This window comes from Lycium ferocissimum, chromosome 5, assembly GCF_029784015.1.
Source record: "Lycium ferocissimum isolate CSIRO_LF1 chromosome 5, AGI_CSIRO_Lferr_CH_V1, whole genome shotgun sequence".
Classification (NCBI taxonomy): Eukaryota; Viridiplantae; Streptophyta; class Magnoliopsida; order Solanales; family Solanaceae; genus Lycium; species Lycium ferocissimum.
Genome location: NC_081346.1, coordinates 63842012 through 63869450, shown reverse-complemented (window position 1 = coordinate 63869450; position 27439 = coordinate 63842012). Strand labels below are relative to the sequence as shown.

The window sequence follows — 27439 nt, the reverse complement described above, 5'->3', positions numbered from 1 at the left end:
TCATTCTGGCTTTATATCTCGTTGCTTGCCTCATCCAAGTCATAACAAAAGATTTCAAACATTCCTCTTTGTAGCTCGTTTGGCATTAGTATGAATTTATTTGGCCAAGTTTATTGTGAAGAAAAGGTGTTTCTGGGTAGTAACAGTCCAGGTGAAGTGAAAAAAAGTAGCTTCTTCAAAATATAAGTACTTTTTTAGGACAATTACCCGTATTGAATACTGTTTTTTTTTTTTTTTTTTTTTTTGGGTAATTTGGCACATAAAAACACTTTCTGAGAATGTTGACCAAACACAAACTACTGCTATCAAAATTACTTCTCAAATGATTTATAAAAAAGTAACTGCAACTCTCTCAAAGCACCTCTGATATGAAGTACCTCTCAAATAAGCTGATTTCAACAGCTTGATCAAACATGCCACTAATCTATTATGCTAGTATGTCTCGTTAATAATAGGTTACAAAACCTATGACGTTATACAATTCTCACTCCTAAAACAGCTCTCTTGTTCACAAATTACAGGTCAATATAAGAGGCATGATGAATACATATGAACCATTGCCCATCAACCTTCTCAAACACATTAGTAGCAAACTGTTTTCCCCAGCTGCTACCCTTTGTCTTGACCATTTCAACGCATGTAACGTACCCGATATCACCTCTAACATGAACTTGGACATCCCTGATCTCTATCTCAAGTGGGAATTCATATTCTGCCCACACAAACTCCCAGCTTCCCATTATAAGATCATAGCCCGATATGCCACTCACCCCAGGGTGCACAATGCATGTATTCTCGCCCCTCGACCATAGGGCTTGCATAGAAGCTAAATCACCAGTCTTGAAAGCATTGTAAAATCGAGCATTTGCTGCTAGTACAGACGCCTTACTATTCTCCTGGAGAAGCCGGAGGCTATCCCTGATTTTTGCTGCTTGGGCATAGTTCTCCTCTTTAATAGCAGTCTTTAAATCTCGAGCCAAGGTTTCTTCATTTTGCAAGATGCTTTCGCCACTCAAAGTTCCTCCTGAATCTTCACTCGTGACTTGGCATCGTCCCCGCAATAGCGAATGGGATGCTTGTCTAAAAGGTGCTGTTCTGGATAAATGCACAATTAGACCATTTTATAGCTTAAGAGAAGAAATCTAAAGTAACCCAAATAGAAGCCTAGAAAAAAGAGGAAAGAGATAAACAAATGTTAACTTGACATGCTACATACAGTACATATTTCAAGATTTCTCCACAGCAACGACAGCTAAATATGGAGGACAAAAGCAGGCACTTGGAAATGACAAGAATTAAGGATCTGTCACTACGAGTCAATATATAATGCTTTCTCAAAACATAGGTTACTGATATAAGACTTTACAACTGTAAGATGCTACGAAGAACCAGAAGTAGGTGGAATGCTAGACTAGCAGTGGCAGAAAACAACAACTCATAAAAAATAACAAGAAGACAACATGGATATCCATTTTTTTAGTGGATAATATCCATATTTAATCCATTTTTAAAAAGTCAGTTATCCAACTCATGTCTAATGAATCGGATTGGATGGTTACTTTTTTTTTTTTTTAAAAAAAAAAAAAAAAAACCATTTTGCCAGTCCTATGCTAGACGTTGCTTTTTTTTTTTTTCTTTTCTTCCTATAACGCTATCCTTGATTTCTATAAATCCAAGCAAAAGAAAATGCCAACCCATCAGCTAGTAGTACCATTATGATAGTCCCAAAAATATTAACATTGGCATTGTTGCAACTTGCAACCCTAAACTAGTTGGAGTTAGTTATATGAATCTTCAATATTTATTCCTCTCTTCCAAGTTAGCAGGATAACAAATGATGGCATATCATATCTGATGAACTCAACAGTCTTACGTGATTTAACTAGTTTTCTGAATCCTAAAAGAGGCAAATCATAGTTTTAAAGACAATTTCAGACCAAGCAAGGAGAACTTACTGAAATTTCTGGTTTGTGAGGTAAGGCAGTGGCTGATCTCGACTCGGTTGATTCTGGACCAAGCAAAAATCATGCGCTGTCTGAACTCAGTGCAGCCCTGCATTTGAAGTCGGAGAATGAAGGTGAAATGCAGCTAGAAAATATACACATAATGTGAGTTGTAAGTAACACATTTTCTTCAGATAAATTAAATAGGAGCAGAACAAAATTACTCCCTTTGTCCCAATTGACGAGGCACCATTTCCTTTTTGGTCTGTCCAAAAAAGAATGTCACCTTTCTATATTTAAAAACAATTTAACTTTATGAGATGATTTACAGCCACACATTTATATAAGGCTTGTGACCACACATTTCAAAAGTCTTCCTTTCTTTCTTAAACTCCGTGCCAAGTCAAATGGTGCTACGTAAATTGGGACGGAGGGAGTAATAAATAGATCGAGACCTCTTAAGTTACAAAATTCAACACGTCTATAAACACTTCAAGTTTCCTTTCTTTCTTTCAATTTTTGTGAAAATCTAAAAATTCATATGGGAATTCTTTTGCCCCTTTAAACCGCTACACTATACATTTGAGTCCGAAAAACTTTGTTATATGCCTCACACAACTGACACTAGTGATAAGTAGGCATATTTGTCAACTACATTCTATCGTATAATGTCATAGGTTTTGTAACCTATTCATTATTAGTCAATTAATCACACAAATGGGGCATGATTTTATCATTAAAGATAGATGAAGTTGGCAAAAATACTGACTTATCCTCCACCAAACTTAAGCCTTTACTTGTTCTCAAGAAAATCAAACACGAGCATAGACTCATGAGAACGACTAGTCATTGAAGCCAACAATTAAGCTCAACCACAACCAAGTCACAACCAAATATATGCACAAAACTCACGACTTCGATTGGTACCAACAATTAATCTAAAGCATACGAATCATCGCAATTTAGTAGAACTCCGTTTTCATTCAAGTGCTAAAACAATAAAAACAGATCAAAGTAACAATCCAAGTCATGACACTAAAGCTTCACGATTGTCTCTTCTTCACACAATGACTTTCTTTTGGTCATGCATTTCAATTGACAAAAGAAACATTTTCACAACTTAAGTTTTCATGTGCCCTCACTTTCAAAAAGGATCTCACTCACACTATATGCATTTCAAGACAAAGGTGGGATGTTAAAATAGGAAGAATTAACACTCTCTCTCACAAAGAAGTTCAAGTGCTCAAAAGTAGTGCCATAAGCTTGCTCTTGGGTAAATCTCCACTAATGCAGGTGCATCTAGCTCAAATCATTTAGGACTTGCAGGAATGTAATGCAGGCTTTTGATTGGAGGTAGGATATCAATATGGGTAATGAGTGACTACGACCTCCTTAAGCACTACAATTTCACACTTCAAATCACTTTTCTTTCCAAAATTCTACCTTTTCACCTTGTTACCCATTTATTCAAACTCTTTTTCAACCATTTTTCTTCTTTCTTCTCCTTTAAAACTTCTTTTGTTCTCATCTTCCTTTCTATTCCACACCAAGCTTTTTTTATTCACATATCTCTTTTTCACTTTTCTTTTTCTCTTTTTTTATAGATCACTTCCATTCAACTACCATAATGCATTCTCTCCATTACCTTCCCCACACTTAGGCTTTTGGTTGTAGTTGTAATTTCAAGTGCTCAAAAGGGAAAAGGCTTATAATGTGGTTGTCAAATGAAAAGGCTAAAAAGCCAAACGGGTTTACTAGGGTAGTCATGCAAAAAGGGTAGGCATAATAAAATCTCAAGAGTTCCGAGGAAAGCCTAAAATCATATTTCAAACCAAGCGCAACCTAAAATTTTGCCTAGCTGGCCCTGGTCTTGTGTCCAACCCCAACAACAAATTGAACTTTTGTGCAGTAAAAGCAACCCTCACACCTCGAATTACAAACAGTGATATTGTATTGTGCTCTTCCCTTGGTAATGCATATGCATAAACAAAGAACTTTTGCACGAGAGTGACACTGATGGGCCAAGACATGTTAGAGTTAACCCATTGCTGCATTAAACTGTGGTAGTGCAGCTGGGATATCATCCATGGTGAACCCATAATCATCTGCAAATGAGTTGTACCTCTGAGTTGCCAGTATGTCTTGCACAGCTTAAGGGAGTCTCATTGTGGCCTCGACTCCCTGCACAACTGATTGTGCAACTTCTGGTTCTTTTGGATTTGTTATTGTGTCACTCGGTAAAGCTCCATTTGGTCTCACATTCAATTGAGAAGATATTTGACCCAATTGAGTTTCAATTTGCTTGATTGGAGTAGTTGGCGAACTCAACACTTCATTCATTTCTCGCTCTCTTTTGGATTGCTCTTGATTTTTTATCACCCTTTCCATTAATCTTCTTAATTCTGAATCACTCGATAATTGTTGTATGGAGGTTGGTAAGATCTTTGTTGATATTGTCGGGAAGACCCCCAACCTCGATTGCCTTGATTACCACCATTCCAACCTTGATTACTACCATTGCAACCTTGATTGGACCAATTGGAGTTTCCTCCTAGCCATTGATTTCCTTGTCGCCATTGGTCTTGGTTGTTAGATCTTTGTGGACCTCCTTGATAGTTACCCACATATTGAGCATCCTCGTTTTGGACTTGATAGCATTGTTTTCAGAAATCACCATCTTGATTGGATCCTTGAGCGAAATAAATACTCTCTTGGTCCTGAGATTGATTACTCATTGCCATTCAATTACAACCCGGCCCTTGAACATTGTCCATGGTGTCGACTTGCCTTGGAAGTTTATTCACGGCCGCAATTTTAATGTAGTTGTTAACCCAACAATTTGTTGGCCTTGAGCTTGCATTTCTTTGGTCAATTCTATCATTGACGTATCACCTTCGGATATTAGCTCTAGATTGCCAAGCGAATGATGTTTCCACCATTTCATCAAATCCTCATTAGCATCTTAATATGTCATGTTCATAATATTCCCTCCGGCCAATTGATTCACAGAAGATTGATTGATGGTGTTGGGACCACCTTAAAATGTTTGAAGAAGTATCTAATCTGTCATGTCATTATTTGGGCACTCCTTTACCATCCTCCGATATCTCTCACATATCTCATATAGTGCTTGCGGTAGGGGTGATGTCGAAACATCAATAGCTCATCCTACCTGGTGAGAAATATTTGGCCAAGAACTTCGCCACCAACTCAAACCATGTATGGATAGATTGAGTGGCAACAATTCCAACCAATCCAAAGCACCTTCTTTCAAAGAGAACGGGAACAACTTCAATCTTATGGCTCCACTGTCCATGGACTCTGGTCAAAGTATCAGAAGTTGGTTAACTGAATCCGAGACGTGTACCCCATCCGCACCCATCCCAGTCTCCTTTCGAGACGGGTTGGCATAAAGAATGAAGAGTCCGCTCAACTTAGCTCACACAACTAGTGTCAGTAGTGTGACGCACAAAATTAAAAAAAAAATTCACCGACTCCAAATTGAAAATACAGTCTTTTGCCTCTGCCCTTCCCTTTACGAAAACCGAACTCTTTCAGCTTCATTCACTCTTGTGATCTAGTCCTATTTGATCACCTCTGATGCCTAAAATTTGAATAGCGATGAAACACAGCTGAAAGAATAAGAGGTTTAGGAGTTGTTTCTGCATAATAACTACCCTGGTGATAGAAAAATTTAGGCTTTCAGTGCAACTAGAAAATGAGCAGTAAAAGTGAAAGATAGAAAGAGACCAAAGTCATTCACAGAATATAGCAGCAGTGATAAGACTGAAGAAGCATAGGAAGAGAAACAGTAGTAGTAACAGGCGGAAGAAGATAGACCACTAAACAACTTAGTGACAGGAATGAAGACACTTTTAAAAATCTACCAAGGGCCACTTCCTGTTTGATCAAAAATTGTATTCCTTGCTGCGGGCCTTGACCTTTAGGACCTAAATCAACTTTCAGCCAACTAGCAGCACAAGCTACTTGCACCTTCAAGACCACCACCTCTACAATGCCACCAGAATTCCAGCTTAATTCATTCTTTTTATAACCATGCTGCCTGGGCCAGCTTGCATACACCTTAATTCATTTATTTCCGAACACTTCTCCTTGCAATTTCAACAATGACATTTTCAAGCTGAATGTCCTGATCTTTTCTTCTCTCCCCTTTTCTGTAAAATTATTTGTTTGACTAGTAATAAAGTCTTGTATACTTATCCATCCTCTACCTAGTTAAATACGAAAAAGGAACTGAAACAGGTGGTTTGAAGGAAATGGAAAAACAAAGAGCACTGGAAGAAGAAAAAACACAAGGTGGTGGATACGAGTCAAAACTATGGAAAAAGGAAGTCAACTGGAGAAGAAGATTGGTAGACAAATTCGGAAGTTTATTATTTGTAATTCGGGAGAGAGAACTGTTTGACTTATCACAACAAATGAATAGCTTACAGAACTTAATAATTAGAGCTTTTGCAGTTTCTGAAAATGAACCTCCTTGCAATTGTCAAAACTTCAGTGAGTCTTATTCAACTACCAGTTGACATGCGTAATGAACTATCTCAGATGTGAAGAGGATTTGACCTGAGAGCCTGAAACAATTGGGGTGTTGAAAACGCTAGAAGCTCAAAGGTACATATCTGTAGGAAAGTGAATTACAAGGATACAGATGTTATATTAAGGTGAAGATGTATGTCTGCAGCGTGAACTATGCATATCATAGCAAAAAGAACTTTAATATATGTTTTTTTTTTCTAAAGCAGCACCCAATTATTACAAGGGAGTGTGAGTGCCGCAAACTCTGCACCCACTGACTTATTATACTGCTAAATACTTCCAAATACAGATGACTGATTGGTTTTCTTAAGGTGTAGATATTCCTCTACTTTAAAATACAACTCGGCCATGCATCTCCTCTTTTTCGGTAAAGCGCCTGCTTAAGTTTGTTCTTCAAAAGACTAAATCCAAAGAATCTCCAAACCATCAAAGAAAAAACATGACACTTCAATGAAAACTTCCCCTCAAAATATATAACTGTTTTAGCCCAATGAATGGGTATGGTAAAAGGAAAATGCATAACATGCATTATCGTTAATTTGTTAAAAACAAAAGCAAGTTTACATTGGTTACCAAATCGGACATCCTAATAGATATTTGATAGAAAAATAAGGTATTTTTTATCCTAAAACCTATTCCTTCCGACATAAAATCGGAGAAGGTACTCTGAACACTTAATAAAGAGAAGGAAAAACCTTAGACTATTGCTTAGTATCAGCACTATAGATGAGAAATCCTTAGCATGGGGCTTTCATAATGGAGGTCTCAGGTTCGAAAACCCTTGCCTACGAACAGCAGGGGATTTGCCTGCTGGGTCGAGCTCGTCGCACGGGACTTGCCTAATGCGGGTTACCTCTCCTGTGTGATTTGCGAGCTATTGCACAGGAGCTGGGTTTACTCTGTGCGCACCCGAAGGATAGCGGCTGCGGGTTCCCATGTCATAAAAAAAAATAGATGAGAAATCCTCATAAGAAGAAATCTAAGAACATGTTTCACAAACTATAATAAGCTTATGCAAATGAGATACCAGCCTTTTCCTTTAGCATTGCATAATATTAGATACTACCCACTACTACAATTACAAACAAATTTAACACTAATGACATGCAGAAAAAAATAAAAATAAACATTCAAGTCAATACCAACTGTTGATTATAGAAATCCAAAAAGCTAAATCATTAGCTTTAGAGACCAAAAAGGTTGTAGGATGAACGAAGGACCTTTAATCAATGAACTAATTTGTACTCCCAAAATTACCAGAGGTCGACCATATGAATCCTTTATATCAATATTCAAGGATTTATCATAGTTAAACTATTTTATGCTAGCATGAAAGAAGCACACATAGATGATAAAATAAGAGAGGGTTTCTTGAGATGATTTTAGTCATGTCCAAATGCACCAATGCAAAGGTGTGAAACAATGATCTTGAAAGTATTAAAAGAGGGACAAGATAGACCAAGTAAGTTGACTCAAAAAAGCTAAAATCACTCGAAATTCAAGTAGACTTAGGGGTCGTTTGGTAGGGTGTATAAGAATAGTACTGAATAGGGTGTATTAGTAAAGCTGGCATTATCTTTTATCACTGGTTTGGTTTGTTGTATTAAATAACACGTATTGCATAATTTCTAAATAGTACTGAATAGGGTGTCTTATAATAGAAATAGTAATAGTAGTGCTTATGCCATGGTTTACTATGTATTAGAATAGTACCAAATAGAGGGTGTATAACTAATAATCTAATACAGGTATTCGTTATATAATACCAAAGCTAATACCATTGAGCGACGCTCAGTGCCAGGCGAGGGACATGTATGTCCGTAGCCAACCCAAGGGGTGCGCATAGACGAGACCCAGCATATGAAATGCGCCACAAGAGTATGATAGCAAGACAAGGCTGAAGCCTTGACATCAAACGGGCGGCACAAGGAAAGCTAAGCCTCTGAGGCAAGCTTCACCATAGGCATGGGGTCGTGCCAAGAAAACCTGGGATAAGGAAAGGCTGGCTTGTAGTCAGGTGGGACTACGAGCGCCGCACGGGCTATTTGTGTGCCGCTGCCGCTTAGGAGGAGTCGGCCCGTGACAGAGAAAGTTTTCTCGAATACCTCCAACCAAACGACCCCTTAGTAAGAAAAAACAGAATACAATAGCCTAACATTCGATACCAACTAGTTGAAATTAAGGTTAACTTTTGGTATGCTTAAATTAGGTGCATTGTGTGTACGGATTATTTTAGTCAGTTATGTAATTTTATGCTGGTAAAAGTTGTTTAGAATTAGGAAACCAAATTCTTATATAAAAAGAAACAGGTCAACATGGAGATTATAGATATTGGAATTGAAGTTAAGATAGTTATTGCCACCAAATATAATTCTTTTACCTATTATTTCAAATGTACCTTAAAAGAAAAGTTGAAAAACTAAAAACTTACGTCATTGCAAAGGTGGGGTTGAGGTTTGAAAGACATAGGCTGCAAATTTGAAGCTGACCACATTGCAAATACACTGCTTCACTACATAAAATTCCAAGAATTCATCAGAGATTAAAGAAAGCCAAATCCCAGAAGGAAATAGTTTTAATTTTTTAAACTTTACCTGTGGAATATGGAAGCTAGGAGTCAATGGAGATTGAGGAAGCCAAACCAAACACGTGTGCTTGGTTGGTGAGGAAAATGGCTCATTTACACTTCTGTCCCTATTTTGTATTTCGTCTTTAATTTTTGTCCCTCAAAACAAACTACTGTATTTTTTGGTCCGGCTTAAGTTTATTGGATCATTTGCACTTTTATCCCAATTTTGTGCTCGTCTTAAATTTTTGTCCTACAAAATGGAATTCATGCCATTAGTTGGAATAATTTCAATAATATACAATCCAGTATAAAATATTACATCCACACAGCCATATTTTTAGTTTACATCCCAATAGCCAATTTTTTTTTTTTACAATAGTGTCTATACACACGACATACAACATTGTACACTTACTATAAACAATGTATCAATCTTGTATAAAAGTGTACAATATTGTATAAAAGGGTCATTTCAGGTAATATTAGCAATATAGGTCATTTTGGGTAAATATTTTCTCCAAATAGACATAGAGTGTTACTTTCCCATCATAATATCCACAAGTTATGCCTTAAAGTTCGATTTTGAAGAGCAAAAATTAAAAATCAGCCCATTTGAAGGCCAAAAATTAAAGACCAACCCATTTGAAGGGAAAGCCGTGTAATTACTTGAAGTTTATATTTTTGCATCATAATATTTCATAAGTTATGTTGAATCGTCAAAGAACTTATATCCTGCCAGGCATAAATTTAATTTCTTTTTTTTTGCGCGGATTGCCCTTCATTTGGGGTGGTCTTTAATTTTTGCCCTTCAAATTGGTGGTCTTTAAGTATTGTCCTTCGCCTAACACCCTGAGGTTGTGAGTTCGAACCCCAACTCAGTTTAAAAAAAAATCGCAAGCCAAAATTTCGCTAAGCAGAATTTTTGCAAATCTGCCCATGCAACTTCTGTCGAAAGGCAGAATTTCTGCCTGAAGGGCAAATTTTAAAGACCACCATTTTAAGGGGTAAAAATTAAAGACCACCTCTAGCGAAGGGCAATCCTGCAAATTGCCCATTTAATTTTGACTGCAAAAATTAGACCAGCCTATTTGAAAGGTATAATTTTAAATTAGCCCATTTCAAGGACAAACCGTGAAATTTCTTGGGGGAAAATGGTAATTGGGCTTCCAATAACTGGGTTTTCTTCATATTTGGGCTCTTACCCACTGCTGCCCATTACAAACACCTTTGGTTCAAAGTGATTGGGTCCAAGGCGTTTGGACAAGAGTTAGTTGAAATGTGAGAGAAGTTATACTTGAAGTTGAAGTTGAAGTTGAAGTTGAAAAAGGGTATTTACAAGTTGAAATTGTATTTAAATATAAAAATTAGAAAATTTGAGAATTTTAAACTTTATATTTTATATATTTCAAATATGAATCAGTTTGATAAATGCTTATTTTAAATCATCTACAGATATTATTTCAAATTTAAGCCAAAATCTATGACCGAACGGCTCCAATAGTAGGCGTTGGAACAAAATTTTGTTAAAATTGACAAAAAAGGTATATTTGATATTGAAGTTGAAACGTAGTATTTGAAACTAAAATTATAACCACCAAAGAAATTGGTAAGTACCTCTCCATTCGTAATCAAAGGTTTGGTTCAAGTGCTTGGAATGGAATCGTCTTTGATAGAATATGCAAATAGGGATAAATTCAAAATCTTCCCTCCAAGTTTTGCATCATAACACTAACTTCTCTTGTGATCAGTGGAGTACGCAAGATTTTTCGTAAGAGGTGTCGACGTTTAATGAAGAGTACATATTGCACAAATTAGAGGAAAGAATGAATAGTATTTTGAACTTGTTTAAATAAAGGTGATGTCTAAAACATATTCATGGTGGTACTTGGCTGATTGGTTTGTTTGATCCTTCTGGAGAAGAGTTTGGGCGTTGTGGAGTTTAATTAAGAGCGCATTTTTTTAAGCAATTACGTGGTTAAAAAAATCACACAAGTTAGCTGCCCAAGAGGTTCGATCTCATGGTGAAAGCTATAAGACAGGCGTGTAGCCAGCGAGCCGCGGAGCACGCCAATCGATGTCATTTTAAAATATATACAGGTATTCTGATTTTTCAGATTATATCCATAAATATATTGATTAAAAAATTTTTACGAAGTCGTGTCGGACGACACCCCTTGCTATAAGGTGTGTCCGCCCCTGCTTGTGATTTTCTTCATTATATTTACCTTATTTGTTTTGATTTCTTTGTAACAAGCGTTTGAAATTATTTATCACTAACGAAAAATATTACTCCCTCCGTCTCAATTTATGTGATATAGTATGACTAGGCACCGAGTTTAAGAAAGAAAAGAAGACTTTTGAAACTTGTGGTCTAAAAAACTCATAAATATTTGTGTGGCTGCAAATCATTTCATTAAAGGTAAACGGGGAAGTTTTTAGTTAAATTATTTTTTAAAATATAGAAATGTATCATTCTTTTTTTTTTTTTTTGATAGACTAAAAAGGAAAGTGTATCACACAAATTGAGACAGAGAGAGTATAGTTTAACCAATTTCCTGTTATACTTTTTTTTGAAAATTTAATTTTATTATACCTTTTAATAAATTAAATGAATAATTTAAAAAAAAATAGAAAATCACCTCTGATATAGAAAACTACAATTTCATCCCAAGAATACCAATTATCGGGAAATCATCGATCTGATTCAAGCCCTAAGTTTAAACAAATACAATAGAAATTACTTAGAGAGAGGTTTCTAAAATTATTACCTTGCAAATATTAATGACCAAACACAATGATGCATGGTCATAGGCATTAAAACCCGTATTAGGAGTTTCAAGGACATTAATTGGTCGCTTAGAACTATTCTAGTGCTCACAAAACTCTTTACGTTATCTCTTATCACAGGTCTATCCTACCCTAAAATCTAAATACTTACTTTGATAAAAAGAGAAACTACTTAGCCTCAACAACAGATCACTTACATTTTTCTTTTTAGGGAGAAATTGAAAAACGAGAATGTAAAGTTGAAGGACACATCAGATTTAATCTCCGAATTAATAGAGCCAGTAAAATTTAATTGACCAGAATAATTAGTAATCGATCAACTTAATAAATAATTTTACATGTTTGTGAAAAAACAGATTATCGTCAAAAACCATACATCTTGTCTGTTTGTCATCCCCCTAAACCTACTTTTGTTTGTCCCAAAAAAGACAATTAGGTTGAAATTTGTTCATATGTTTTGCAACTTCCATGTTCTCTTTTTTAATTATTGGGCAATTGAAAGATGCGTATTAGCTTTATATCTCTCAAGTCTAATTAATTAACCTGTCAAAACGACACTTTCAATGAAATTAGGACTTGATCAAATGAAAGAATGGTTTCTTCTCCATGGCCAAGTGGCCACCCAGTCCAATCTTAAGTTCAAGGTGGGGAACATTTTTCCGTCAGAAAATTATACTATGTAAATAGATTAATTTTTTATGTATATATGCTATATGTGAATTTCTTTGATTTTTTGTGCATATATATTTGTATTGTGTTTCGGGTTTTGATGATAGTAAGTTATTTTAGATCTTGCCCTTATCGATTTTTATAATTTGGATGACAAGCAGACTCAACTTAGGCGTTAAGTCTAGCCAACTACTACTGAAGTTGGAAAATATATATACTACTTTCATCTCTTTGTATTAGAAATGTAGAACTTACGTGATTCATTCTTCTTTCCCCTTATACCCATATATATAACTTCATTATTAAGATATTATATTTGTGACATTTTTTATTTTCCATACATTAGTCAACTAAATTAAATTTATAACAAAAAAGATTAAAAAAAAATGCACCATCTAATTCAAAGTTAAGTGCATGCCTAACGATCTTCAACAACGTTTAACTTGACTTTTTTGTAATAGACGACGTAGTCATAGTACTTAAATTGTCTAATATTCTTTAGGTGCAAATTCAAAATTTTGATGTCATGGATTATTAAAGCTATTTATACTTGTTTTTCGCACCAACACATATATAGAATTCGAACTAGAAATCATAGAATCTTGCAAACGCGTGAATGTACTATAGATTTGCCACTAAAATTACGTAGTACTATATATATATATATGTATACAGATAGATTAAAAAGTTTAAAAAGTACTGTAGCTTTCTAATGCTTAGAAGAAGCAGTACTAAATTAAAGTAAAGCTTACGTACTTGGATTGAGACTTTTCAACTACTCCAAAAACTTTTCCTATTGACACTTCAACATCCTAACTTTATTTCAGCGTTCTACACTGATAAGGAGTTATCTACTCTAGAGCAATAATAATCGAGATATCCTATCAAGTCACTTTCTGTTTGGATTTGAAAGTTACCTTTTCCAGGTGTTACAACGGTCTGAATATATTTGTAAAGTTTGGGTAGTTTACATTATATACATATTGTATACGGTAAAAACCGGTTAACGTTTGTCCGGTGCAAACCGGGGGCGATAAAGGAAAGAAGGCAAACAATAGCGCTTCATCTAAAGAAGTTTTGATTAAAGTCGTCGTGTCCGGTTCAACCGTAGTAGTTGGTCCGGTCCCTCCATGGCCGAGTCGATCGTGGCCGTTTGCTTCTTGCTCAAACATAGCGGAACCGGTCGTGGCCGTTAGCTCGTTTCTTCATGTCCATTCGATCGTGGCCGTTGGTCCCATAATCGATTATTCGCCCGCCACGTGTGGAAATCATATTGCCACCTGCTTCTGACAGTCGTACGGGTGTCAGATCGTACGACCTAACCTTATCCATATTAGGTTTTCTTTATCCTAAAAGGGCTCCATGATGTATAGAGGGCCCATATAGAAAAACTATAAATAGGGGCATTTCATTATTTTTAGAGGTTGGCTTTTCGGATCCAAGAGCTTTGTATTAGAAGATATATATTAAAATTTTCTCTCGCTTTAATTTCTTGATTTTGGGTCCATTTACTTTAAATAATTTATTGAATCATTTCATTCAACATTGCACGAATATATAGTAAAATCTTAGCTCAAATAAATAAACCCCAACATCTTTACCCAACCATTAGCATATCAACTCATTCACTACTTAAGCCGTTATAAGCAAAATATACACGTATATCTTTTGTTCATCAAAGAATAGATTAAAGTGCTACATATCCTTTACCTCATTTACAAATTCAACTTATTATCCAATTTCGGGGTAAAACACATATATGCTTTTTTTCTTCACGTTTCGCTTTTCGAGAGTCAAATTGCATGAAATTTGACCAACATTTTAAGATGTATTTTTCATCATAATATATGAGAAGAATTGCAACTTATGGAGTAGTATTTTTCGTATAGTTTTTGAATATCTAAATTTTAATTATAAAACATTGAATTAATCTAATTTAATTTTGGCTTCGGAGATTAGTAAAATCGACTCTCAAGAAGAGAAGAGAAACGTTCTAAGTAAAAGTGAACAGAGGGAGTAATATACTAGTAACTAAGAGTCAATTTATGTATTAATCTGAGCTAATGAGCCGTTTCTCAAATCTAGTTGATAATTAAACTGTTTGTGATAAAATCAAGATTTCTGAAGTTCTACTAAAGCATATACAGTCCTATTACTATTTTGTGTTATGAAATACTAGGAACTATCCATTTTCTTTCTTTAATCACGAAATCATTCCTTTGGAGTTGATTTTCAACAAAGAAATTAGACAAACACAAACTATACTCCAGTAATCCATATTAAATCTGGTTTCATGTTGGCAGGAATTAAAATCGAACACGTAGAGGGGTCTATTATATTATTCTATTTATTTTTAACTTTAAAGTTCATATCTCTAACTACGATTAAACATCTTTAGTAATCTCAGCACTCTCGGGTTTGATAAAATTATTACTAAATTTAATATACAGTATCGTAAAAGATATTTTCCACTCTCCTGTCATCATTTTCCAAGAAAATATTTTATATGAAAAACATTTCCACGAAAAATGATGAATTCCATCAAACCAACCATAACCAAGAATAATTTAACTCCTTTCTTTTCTTATTGTTAACCCCTTTCTTTTCTTATTGTCATAAATAAATAATTATGCTAAACTATTAAGGAGAAGACAAATGAAAGATGCAACAGTGGTGATGCTGTTTGTCTGTTGACAAGAGTCACTGATATATGGTACTACTATATAATTTATTGGACCCATCAAAAATCTTAATTCGTTATCTAGGACTTTAGTTACAATCCAAAAACATAATGTACAGGTATATATAGGACCCATTGATGGATTTCATAATCTGCAACTCTGTTAAGTTGATCGATCAGAAACAGTTATATATGGTTTTGGTCCATATGTGACCCTAACATATTTTGGAAAGGAAATTCTTTTTCTTTTAGTTTTTTGTGTTTGTTGATATAGATTAAACAATTTTGTTTAGTTTTATTCTCGGAGAACGAAACATGCCGAAGCCCAAATGAATTATAAAGCATAAGAAGTGAAAACAGATTGCTTAATTGTTATCAAGCTTATTACTGAAGAGGACATATATTATCATTCTCTTAGACGCATCTTTGAAGATTGTAGATATTTATTGAAGGTCAACAAAGTCACAATTGGACATGTTTGGAAGGAGAAAAATATAGAAGTGCGACAAAACCATGAAAAAGCTTTCATACACCAGAATAATGCATTTAAAGAGTTGAAATACTTTAGCCGTGTTCCGTATGAACACATATAGGATATTTATTGAATTTATTTTTTCCACTAAACAAAAAAAAAATTATTTTGTTTCTATCTTTTGAAAGAAAAATAAAGGCATTTGTCAAGGGGAACTTTTTAATCTTGCGAAAATGATTTTGAGACGCGGTTAAGATTTTCCAAAAAGTCTATTTTAGAAAACAAAATAAAAAAAATAAAGACACTTTCATAACATTTTTCAAGAAAAAATCTTTTTTAGGCCTACATATTTTAGTTCAAATCAGCCACTTTGTATAAGCAAAACTTGGCAGGTCAAAATGGATTGAGCAATAAATAAACGGGTCATTATTCCGCCCAAACTTAGGCAGGTTAAACGAATTATATTTTTATTAGCTAATTTTTTCACTTTTATTCATTTTCAGTCCCAGTATTCAAATTCGAGACCACTATTTAAAGGTGGAAAGATCTCATCTATCTACTATTTTAAAGTTACAATAATTCAAACACGTTGTTCTTATAATGTTCTTCTGAGGGGAAAAAGAAACTTTTCCAAAAGTTTCCCAACCGGCTCTATATTAGCATCTTGAAAAAGAATAGAACATTGAAAACAGTCGTGGTCACGTTGAATAAGGGGCGGCCAAAGACCAGTATCTCCACAATTCCATAATCCGAATTTTATTCGATATGTTTGCACATAATCTCTTTTTATTTTTTTTTTATTTTTTTTTTCATTTTCTGCCCTTATCTTTTTCAATATGGTGTAATTGATCGGAAACGAGTCGGCTAGTGGAACAACGCCCATTTTGACCATTGACTCCTTCAACTCGCTGCCCTTTAAAATCATTTGTTTATAATTGAAATTAACTCCCTCTGTCCGATTTTATATGAGGATGTTTGATTGAGTACGAAATTTAAGAAATAAAGAAAGACTTTTTAAATTTGTAGTCTAAAACAAACCATAGAAAGTTGTGTGGTTAGAAATCATTTCGTAAAAAGGAGAATTTAAAGTTGAATTGTTACTAAATATATAAAAATGTATCATTCTGTTTGGGACTAACTAAAAAAGAAATAGTGTTGTATATGTATTGGAAAAAAAATGGACCCGAGGTTAGGACCCGCGGCCAGGTATTTGAGAAGACTGGAGGTGTTGCCCAGCTGGCCTCCACTCGGGTCACATCAGATCGCCTCGATCAAAACGCCATTGTACATGCGAATGTTGGGGCTACAGTGAAGTCACATCACCCGTATTTTAGGGTTCAAAAAGTGGAGGACTGACTTATATAAACTTAGCTTAGGGTGGAAGAAAGGCATCTTCTCCTCCTTTCTCTCTCACATTCTTGTAAACATTATTTTTCCATTAAAGAACAAGGGATATACACGGAATCATTATATACACGGAATCATTACTTTCTTATTTTTTAGCTACTTGAATCACACTGCATTATCTTTGTTGCTTGTTAATCTCTATCCACGATCTAAACTATTCCGGACCGGGCTTATAAAAGAGTTCTCGGGATTGGATACGTTCCACTTGTTTTCAAATCTTATAAAAAAAAAAAAAAATCTCTAACTGATTTTCTGACTGAATGCGTTTTCACAGGAAAACAATATAAATTGTGATGAATGGAACCTAATTATTTGTGGCTTTAATATAACATGCCAACATGTTGCATGATCATTTTGTATCTAACTATTTTTATTTTGAGGGCCTAAGATTTTTATTAATCCAAACGTCAGCCATGAAGTGTAGCAGTAATGTCACTATTGACAAAACCCCGACCTCTTTTTTTCTTTTGTTGAAGAATCTAGGGTACAAGGACTAATTTTTTTTCACATGATATTTGAGATAGATTAATTTTCATTTTTAATTTATTCGATACTAGGTGTCGCGTTAAATTATGCATATTTTAGATATTCAGCCATGGACGAGCTGTGGTAAAATATTTATTTGGTTTTCATGATATTTTTGAGGTTAAGTTAGATTTAATGTCCATTTTATTTGTGATATTATTAGTCCGTTGATTTTTCCTTGTTTTTGCCATTTATATAACGAAAAAAATATAAACAATAATGCTTCTACAAAATAACTGATTACAAAAAGTTGAGGAATATGATCGAAGGTGTCATTTAGCTTTGTCGAGTCATCCAATTGCCTAATGATGGAAATTGAAATAAAAACAAACATGGTTTTGATCGGTCCAAAGAGAGCTCATTTGGTCAATCTTATGAGTTACCTTCACGATTGTGGTTAATGGGTCGCGATTGTAAATCACAAAATTCCTTTGACCAGTCAACTTTTCGACTAGTCCTTTGTGATCTATGTCTGATTTTGCAATTGGAATGCACTAGACACCAACAAAATATTTGCAATTTTATTAAGGTTCATCATGTATCGAAATATTTCCAAGTCCTCGGCTTTTCACCCCGACTATTCCGACAAGTTTCAAATAGATATACAAACTTATTCAAAGCTTAATCTAATCACATTTTAGCAAATTAAAGATTCACCTAAAATAACATGTGAATTTTTCAAGATTAATACATGCACTTGATGCTTTATAAACATTCTCAAAGGTGCAGAAATCACTTTTCATGATACATATTTTTCTCACTTCTTTAGCCCTCTCTATTTTGAGAATTTAAATAACAATTTATACTCTTGAAGAGTAATATCACTTTATTACAAATTACAATAAATTACAGTTGAAAAACAAAATTGAACAAAAAATGAATAAATATATGTTACGTTTGAGTGCGGATATCTCGGCTATCTTTAAGGAGATTCAGTTAATGCGGCATAATCTTCACGGTCCATCAAGATAACTACGACTTGTCCCCTCAGGATACAATGTACCGTCAACGTTGTGTGACTCATCCAACTCCTTAGTTGAAGAGTCGAAAAACTACACTATAAGAACACCTTCCTTCAACATAAAAAAAAAAAAAAAAAAAAAAAAAAATACTCTCTTTTATCTTCACTTTTTCAAAAACTCTCCAATATTTCCACCCACCACAAGGTTAGCATGACTAACTATTTATAGTTAACAACATCATCCTTGAATTGAATAAGATATGAATGGGGTAGTAAAGTAGATAGATAATGGAGAATTATTATTTAGAGGTTACATAAGTTACAAGACTAAAGAGGATGAATATGGGTAATTAATGAGTAGGAGGTTACAAAAAAAAATAAGTCACTTTCAACCTCTTAAATGGTCACCAACGTGAATGGAGAAGTGTATCAAATTGGTACTCCAAAAATGAGTCACTTTAATATCATATTTATAATATTAAATTGCTCAAAAATGACCAACATAATCAATAATGCTTCTACTAATAACTGATTACAAAAAGTTGAGGAATATAATCGAACGTGTCATTTAGTCTTTGTCGAGTCATCCAATTGCCTAATGATGGAAATTGAAATAAAAACAAACATGGCTTTGATCGGTCCAAAGAGAGCTCATTTGGTCAATCCTGTGATTTACCTTCACGATTGTGGTTAATGGGTCGCGATTGTAAAACACAAAATTCCTTTAACCAGTCAACTTTTCGACTAGTCCTTCGTGATCCTATGTCTGATTTTGCAATTGGAATGCACTAGACACCAACAAATTGTCTGTAATTTTATTAAGGTTCATCATGTACTGAAATATTTTCAAGCCCTCACCTTTTCACCCCGACTATTCCGACAAGTTTCAAATAGATATACAAACTTATTCAAAGCTTAATCTAATCACATTTTAGCAAATTAAAGATCGAATTGCTTTAATACAACATCTCACAAATAATTGATTGCAAAAAGTTAAGGGAATATTATCGAAGGTGTCATTTAGCTTTGTCGAGTCATACAATTTCCTAATGACGGAAATTAAATAAAAACCACATGATTATGGTCGGTCTAAAGAAAGCCCACTTGTCACCTTACTAACATTTAATTCGTACACATTTCACATATTCAGAAATAATTACCCATCTAAATCATAATAATACTACTCCTGTCATTGTTTCTTTATCCATAATATAGAAGAAGAAGAAGAAGAAGAAGAAGAAAGTGTCCTTTTTTTGCGTGTATTTAGTCATGGTTTACGTATGAATTACAAAGAAACTTTGATTTCACATGTCCAATGTCTTCTTCATTAATTAAAGTATCAAACTATCAATGGAAACTTCCTTAGTTGCCTAGAATCTTCTTGCCATTTGGTACATTTTTGTTCAAATCTCCATTTATAATCTGATATTGACGTCTTATTTGGATTGAAGATACTTCAAGAGATAGACTGTATAGATATTGAAATAACATAAAGAAAAAGTAAAATAAGGCACTCATAGGATTTTGAAACTGACCCCATGAAAACGAAAACGAAAACGAAAGTTGTTTCAGCCCTCACCGTTGAATGAGATTTTTTTTTTCTCCAACAATTAAGTTGAATGAGATCAAACTTGTTAATTTCGACTTAATAAATTATATACTTATATTAACAATATTGTTATGCTATTATTAGTTGAATTCTGAATTTGCATTAATTGCTTGCCATGGTTTCAGGATACACTTATTTTGAAATGATTTATTCTCATATAAAGTATAAGAAAAATATTTTGGAAAATTAATTGTTTTTATTGGTCAAACAATTTGAGAAGCATTTTTCCTGTACTAGATAAAGAATTGTGCTTGACAAATCTATTCGAAAAATATTTTAAGTGCCAAATTATGAAAAAAGACATGTAAAGGTCCATTTTACTATTGATATTATCTGAATTATCTAAATAGATAACTAATTTAAAATATTTACTAGTATAAGATATATTAAATAGATAAGTGATTTCAAATGAAAACATGAGGAGATAAAAAAGCTTTCTTTCTCTTCGTTCCTGCTTCTCTCTAGGCGCTGGTTAATCTAACGTGTGCCTTGGTGTCCATGGGAAAGGGGCGAGGTCGACCCAGAAAATAACCACAAGTTGCTTTTGGTAGCTCGGTGCTTTCCTACATCGAATGGAAAAGCTTCAACATCTTAGAAAACAGCAACACCTACTCCATTAAACTAGTCAACTTTGCAAGACCCATCTTCGAGCTCAACGGTTACGACTCGCAAAGAAGTGGGGATAGTAGAAGTAACTAATACACCAGCTTCGGTGAGCTCTCAACTGGAGGGTGAAGCTTAATCTTCAACAATAACAACTTCGGTGGTAACTACACCTAGTGAGGTACGAGCTGGTAAAACCTAGGAACAGAGTAATTCAGTAACTAAGGAGATCCCTCCGATGATTCCTAAAGAGCCAGATCCACCTAAAACTAAATCCAAATGGAACTCCCTGTTCGCTGGAAGATCGGCTGAAAATGGTATGACTCTACCCTATTCCCCCCCCCCCCCCCCCCCCCCCCCCCCAACCCCTAAAATATATATATATATATATATATATATATATATATAAAATTGAAAAGTGCCCTTATTGTTTATGTCATATGTGAGACCCCTGGGTATTCCCTTGTGCATATGTGTCCCAAATGTGGAATAATACAACTGATCCAGATATCTATCTTTATGAGGATGGGTACTATGTGGTAAGATTTCAAGATATTACTGATATGAATGATATCCTATTCTCGGGGCCGTATACCATTAGAAATCGACCAATAGTTCTAAAATCATGGACTCCGGCTTTTGATTTTGGTCATGAGTTTATGACTGAGATCCCTCTTTGGGTCAAATTCTCAAAGTTACCCATGAGCTGTTGGAGTAGTAGTTCACTGGGTAGGATTGCAAGTGCCTTAGGAAAACCGTTGTTTGCTGATGAGTATACTACCAAGCAAACTAGGATCTCTTTTGCTAGGATGTTAATTGAAGTAAATGTCTCAAAGCCACTGCCGGAAATGATCACAGTTGTGGAACCCAATAGACAACAATTTCTACAGAAGTTGGACTTTGATTGGAAACCCCAATTTTGTCCTCAGTGCTTAACCATAGGGCATGTTTGTCCTCCTCAAAAGCAAATACCTGAGAAACAAGCTCCTGCAAAACAAGTATTTAAGAAATTCCTATCTATTTCATTAAGAATTGAGCAAGCCAGAGATGATCTAAAAGCTATTCAGGCAGCACTTGCTAGCAATTATGCTGAGTCGCTAGTGCTCAAAGTTAAAAGACACTCTCTCATGAATCTTGACAAGTGGAAGCTGGTAGAAGAGAGTATAATGAGACAGAAATATAGAGCTCAGTGGATTCAATTGGAAGACTCCAATACCAAATATTTTGCTGCAGTCATGAAAGAAAGAAGCCATAGAAAGCAGATCATGGAACTTACATTCCTTTCAGGTATTAAACTAACTGATTCTAATGATATCAAAGCTGAGATTATACAATTTTACAAAGGGCTTATGGGGACATCTAGCTCATTTTTTATGGCTGTCAATAAGATCACAATGTATAAGGGGCCTAAACTTAACCATGAACAACATCTCTCCTCAACTCTATAGGGAATGACAAATCACCGGGGGTGGATAGGTATAATGCTTATTTCTTAAAAGGACATAGAGTGTAATAAGGCTTGATATTACTGCTGCAGTAAAAAATAAATTTGTTACTGGAAAGCCGAATAGAACAGTTAATTGTACTTCTGTCACCTCAATCCCTAAGACAGACCATCTAACAAATGTGAAGGAGTACAAGCCCATTGCTTGTTATAATGTTTTGTATAAGATCATATCTAAAATATTTGCTTCAAGAATTCAGAAAGTTATTGCATCAGTAATCTGTGAAGCACGTGCTGGATTTATTTCAGGTAGGAAGATCTCAGATAATATTTTCCTTGCTCAAGAACTGGTTAAGTCCTACACTGGGAAGAACATTTCCCCTAGGTGTATGATTAAGATAGATCTTCAAAAGGCCTATAACTCAGTTGAATGGATATATCTAGAGCATATTTTAGATGAAGTTGGCTTCCCTAGGCAGTTCACTGAATGGATACTAGAATTTATGAAAACAATTCACTATTATATTCTGGTGAATGGTGAACCAACAACCCCCTTTGATGCAGCTAAAGGATTAACGCAGGGAGATCCAATCTCTGGTTTCCTCTTTGCTTTAGCTATGGAGTACTTAAGCAAGAAATTCAATGAGTGGAAGGAGGACAGGAGCTTCAAGTTTCACCCAAAGTGCTCAAGATTGGCAGCGACTCACTTGTCATTTGTAGATGACCTGCTATTATTATCAAGAGGGGATCTTGAATCTGCCTCTCATTTGCATAGGTGTTTTAAGGAATTTTCTTCTGCATCTGGGCTACAAGCTAATTTTGGTAAGAGCTCCATTTATTTTGGAGGTGTCTCTCAAAACATTCAAGATCAAATCCTACATTAACTAAGTTATTCTAAAGATGAGCTCCCCTTCAAATATCTTGGTATTCCTTTATCATCTAAAAAGATTTCACTGTTACAATGCCAACCCTTAATTAATAAAAAGGTAGCTGAAATCTCTTCTTGGATTGCTGAGAAGCTCTCCTATGCGGGGAGAGCTTAACTAGTCCAAACTGTTCTTTTTGGAATCCAAGCATATTGGTCTCAGTTGTTTGTTTTTTCCCTCTAAAGTGTTAAGTAAAATTGAGGCTACTGTAGAAGCTATTTGTGGTCTGGCACTGATACAATTATAGAGAAAGCTTTAATAGCTTGGGATAAGGTATGCTCTCCGAAATCTATTGGTGGGCTAGGTCTGATCAACATAAGATTATGGAATAAGGTAGTAATAGCTAAAGCAAGTTGGGATATTGAACATAAAGTTGATAGGTTATGGATTAGATGGTTGCATTGTTATTACATTAAGAACCAACAGTTCAACCAAATCCCTATCCCCAACAGGCAAGGTGGACGGTGAGGAGAATGTTTGAAGCAAAAGGCACAGTGGCAGTGAGTCAACACCACAAATCAGATAGTTTTATCCTCAGTTGATTGGTGACAATGAAAGAATAATTTGGAAGGAATTGAGGTATGGAAATGATGCTCGGCCAAAAGCTCAATGCACCTTGTGGCTTCAAATACAGGGCAGATTAATCACAGTGAACAGACTTGCTTCTTGGGGCATATTTGTTGTTCCTATTTGCAGCCTATGTGGTACTCACAATGAAACAAGGAATCACTTGTATATGGATTGTGCTTTCTCTGTTATGGTTTGGGAGGGGGTACTACGGTGGATGAGAGTCTCCAGTTTCAAGACTTCACGATGGGATCAGATGGAAGAGTGGATCATCAAAATGTCTAAAGGGAAAACTACCAGAGCCCAAATCTTCAAATTGGCCTATACAGAATGGGTTCATGCTATGTGGATTGAGAGAAATCAGAAGAGATTTAAGAAGATAGCAAAGGGACACATTCAACTTATCAGCGAGATAGGATACATATGTAATATTAGGGCTTCTACTACAATCAAAACTTTGGTCCAGCAGTTTACCATTTAGCTTAATTTTCTGGTAGTTTATAGTCTTCTTTATCTCTATAATAGTCCAGGATTTTAGATAGCTGACTGAGTTATATTCTAGGTGTGGTTCTTCAATGTAATTACTTTGGTGATTAACAAAAATGTTAGTTACCAAAAAAAAAAAAAATGATTATGACATGTGGGTTAATTTCAACCAAAAAAAAAAAAGAAAAAAAAAGAGAACATGAGACAACTTAGTTAATTAACTACGAATATTTTGGTAAATAGCTTGGTAAGAATTTATTTCCTTTTAATTATTTTCGTACTTATGCTTCTCTGCTTAAGAAGAGACGTTACAAATTAATGTTCGACTGCCCGTAGGAACACTGTTTCTGCATGCTATTATTAGAAATCTATGGTTGGCAGGATCTTTCACTTAAACACTTCAACTAAACTTTGTACCAATTGAACACTCAAATTATATCAAATTTGTTCCAATTAGACACTTTTTAGAAAATCAACTAAAATTACAGAGTGAGTGTAATACAATCGCGAGTGACGTGGCATGATGGCTAATTAAAAGAAGGCATGTGGCATTTTGGGTGCAAAATAATAATTTAATAATAAATATAAAGGAAAAAGAAAAGAAAAACTATTTTTCAGCAAAAATAAATAAATAAACCTATTTTCTATATCCCACCCCCTACCGGACTGCAAGTGCGAACCACCAACGCCACCTGCTCCAACGAACTCCAACGCCACCTGCTCCGACAAACTCCGAGCAATGAGCCACTGTTGATCCAGCTGAAACAAGTTCGACGCTAGGGAACTCTGGCCCAACGATGACGAACCAGCTAAAGACAATAATTTCAATTTCAAGACAAACAATTTCAATTCCAAAGTCAAGCACATTATCGCCTCTTCTTTGATCGATTTGCCAGTTAGTTTTTGTGTTGCAGGGATAATTGATTTCTAACAGTCATATTAATGGTTTCAGAGCACCCTTTTTCTTGATTCTTGACATTCATTTTTAGCTCATAATTTCCATTGACACAGATGAAACCCAAGTTTATTTTTCCACCCCAGAGTGAATCACCACCATCCTTCACTCTCTTCCGAATAACTACCACAAAACCATCGGATTTCCTCCATTTCGAAAATTAGCGTGGTCTGGTGGATGGTGATGGAAGATGGAGGAGGCAGCAGGGAGAAAGAGTGGGGAAGAAGAAGGAGAAATAAAATATTTTTCGCCAAAAAAAAAACCTCCTCACGCGCTCAGAATAGGTGCAGCACACACAATGTGCCAAGTCAGCGGAAAATGTCTAAATGACACAGTAGAATCCTACTTCAGGTGTCTAAATGGTACAAAGATTAGTTGAAGTGTTTAAGTGAAAGATCCCATAACCATAGATGTCTCCCGATGGGTTTGGCCTTACTTTTTCTTACCTAAAATTTGATCGAAAATCATTAACTCCCCAAACTATGTAATTTTAAAAAAGGCCAAACCCATCGACAGACACAGGTGGTCGTTCATTTCTTTCAGTTGAGCACCTAAAGTGACCCTTGTTCCATTTAGACACTTTAGGTGGGTCATTCCTATTCCACTTAGACATTTTTTGCACTGTTATCGGAGCAAAACCAACACCAAAGGGGGCGCCACCTCATTGCACATCCAATAACCCAAAAGCCTAATTTTTAATGGTCAAAACTCCACGAATTTATAAATTAGTGAATTTACAATTAAAATGAGTTGACACAATTTAATTGAGTTGACACAATTTAAATGAGTGGCACAATTTAATTGGCGCTTAATCCACGTAGGAGGCGGGTGTTGGTTTTGCTTGATAATGGTGCAAAAAGTGTCTAAGTGGAATAGGAATGGCCCACCTTTTGAAGTGTAAAATGGAGCAAGGGTACTTTTAGGTCTTCCGAAGTGAAAGAAGTGATCGACCACAGGTGTTTGTCGATGGGTTTGACCTTTAAAAAAAATATACGTATACTTCTAAGTTCTAATTTGTCAGAGATTTGAACAAACATCCATACATAGCAAGAAATGATAGGGCCACTTCCAATATACATGTTCTCTTTGTTTTTTTTTTGTTTTTTTGGGCTAGAACATCATATTCAGTTGTTTTGGTTTCCCATCTCAGAAGCACTAAACTCTAGAAGACTATAAACTATTAAAATAAAAATTGTTGATTTCTTGTGATGATAAAAGTATGAGTTGACGCCACCATTATTTTGACCATGGAACCCAATTTAGACTTTTTAGGTTTTGAAAAACGTGCTTCCTTTGAATATCTTCGAGCATTTTCAAAATTTCAACCCCACTATAAATTACTACTATATTTCACTTCAAAGAATTTGAGCGCGCAGACATTTCATGTTCTTTAATTCTGTTTTATTAGTATATAGTTGAAAGTTGAAACCCCAATACCCCCATTATCATAACTTTAGTGCCAAAATACATTAAAATTTCAAAGTCATATTCATCGAGTTAGTTGGTTACCATAATATAGTCCACTGCTTTAATTCTACTGGAACTTGTTCTTCTTTTATGAAAGATATGTTTTAGCTACCCTGTTTGTGTTAGGAAAATTATCGTTTGGACGTGATTTGGTGAAATTTGAAAAAATACGGGATTGAAATTTAAGTTGAAAATGGGGCCAAGAAGCCAAGAACTAGTTAAAGGCAAAGAAAAATTCAACAAGATACTTTCATTCGTTTGTATATAGGACCAATGTCAAACACAACTACTCATGACTATTCAATTAGTATTAGTTTCTCGTCATAGAATTGAGTTGAAATTTTTGAATAGGTATAGCACTTTTAGAAACTATGAATTATCACACGAGATGACAATTTTTTGATAGTTATTAGGATCGGAAGAATGGACCTAGGTTTTGTTAAATGGAGAGTGGGGCATTTAGGCATTTAACCTTTCATTTGAGTATTTATGTTAAGGGCTACGGGTGTACATGGACCGGGTTGGTTCAGACCTTTTAAATACCAGACCAAATCAATTGTGTCGGGTTTTTAAATCGATAAATAAAAATCAATAAAAGTCTAGTTTTTCGGTTTTCTTGGGTTTTTTTCGGGAAAAATCTTCATACAAAATATAATTTTTACTTCTAGTAAGATACAACTATATAATTAAGGCGTTTCTTAAGAAAATAATAAAAATGTGAAATGAGTAATGACATTATAATAAAATCTTCAACAAAGATAATGAAACAACATAAAAAAAATCTTGCTAATTAATAAGGCATAATGAAAATG

General features: G+C 34.9%; 1 protein-coding gene across 1 annotated transcript; it reads right to left on the bottom strand.

Annotated features, from left to right (window-relative positions):
- Positions 1-281: 281 nt before the first annotated feature.
- On the bottom strand, positions 282-9089 carry LOC132057048 (uncharacterized). Its single transcript, XM_059449487.1, has 3 exons — positions 8932-9089; positions 1956-2052; positions 282-1090 (listed from the first exon to the last, which is right to left on the bottom strand). The coding sequence occupies exons 1-3, from the start codon at positions 8992-8994 to the stop codon at positions 516-518; spliced, it is 735 nt and encodes a 244-aa protein (XP_059305470.1). The 5' UTR covers positions 8995-9089; the 3' UTR covers positions 282-515.
- Positions 9090-27439: the final 18350 nt, after the last annotated feature.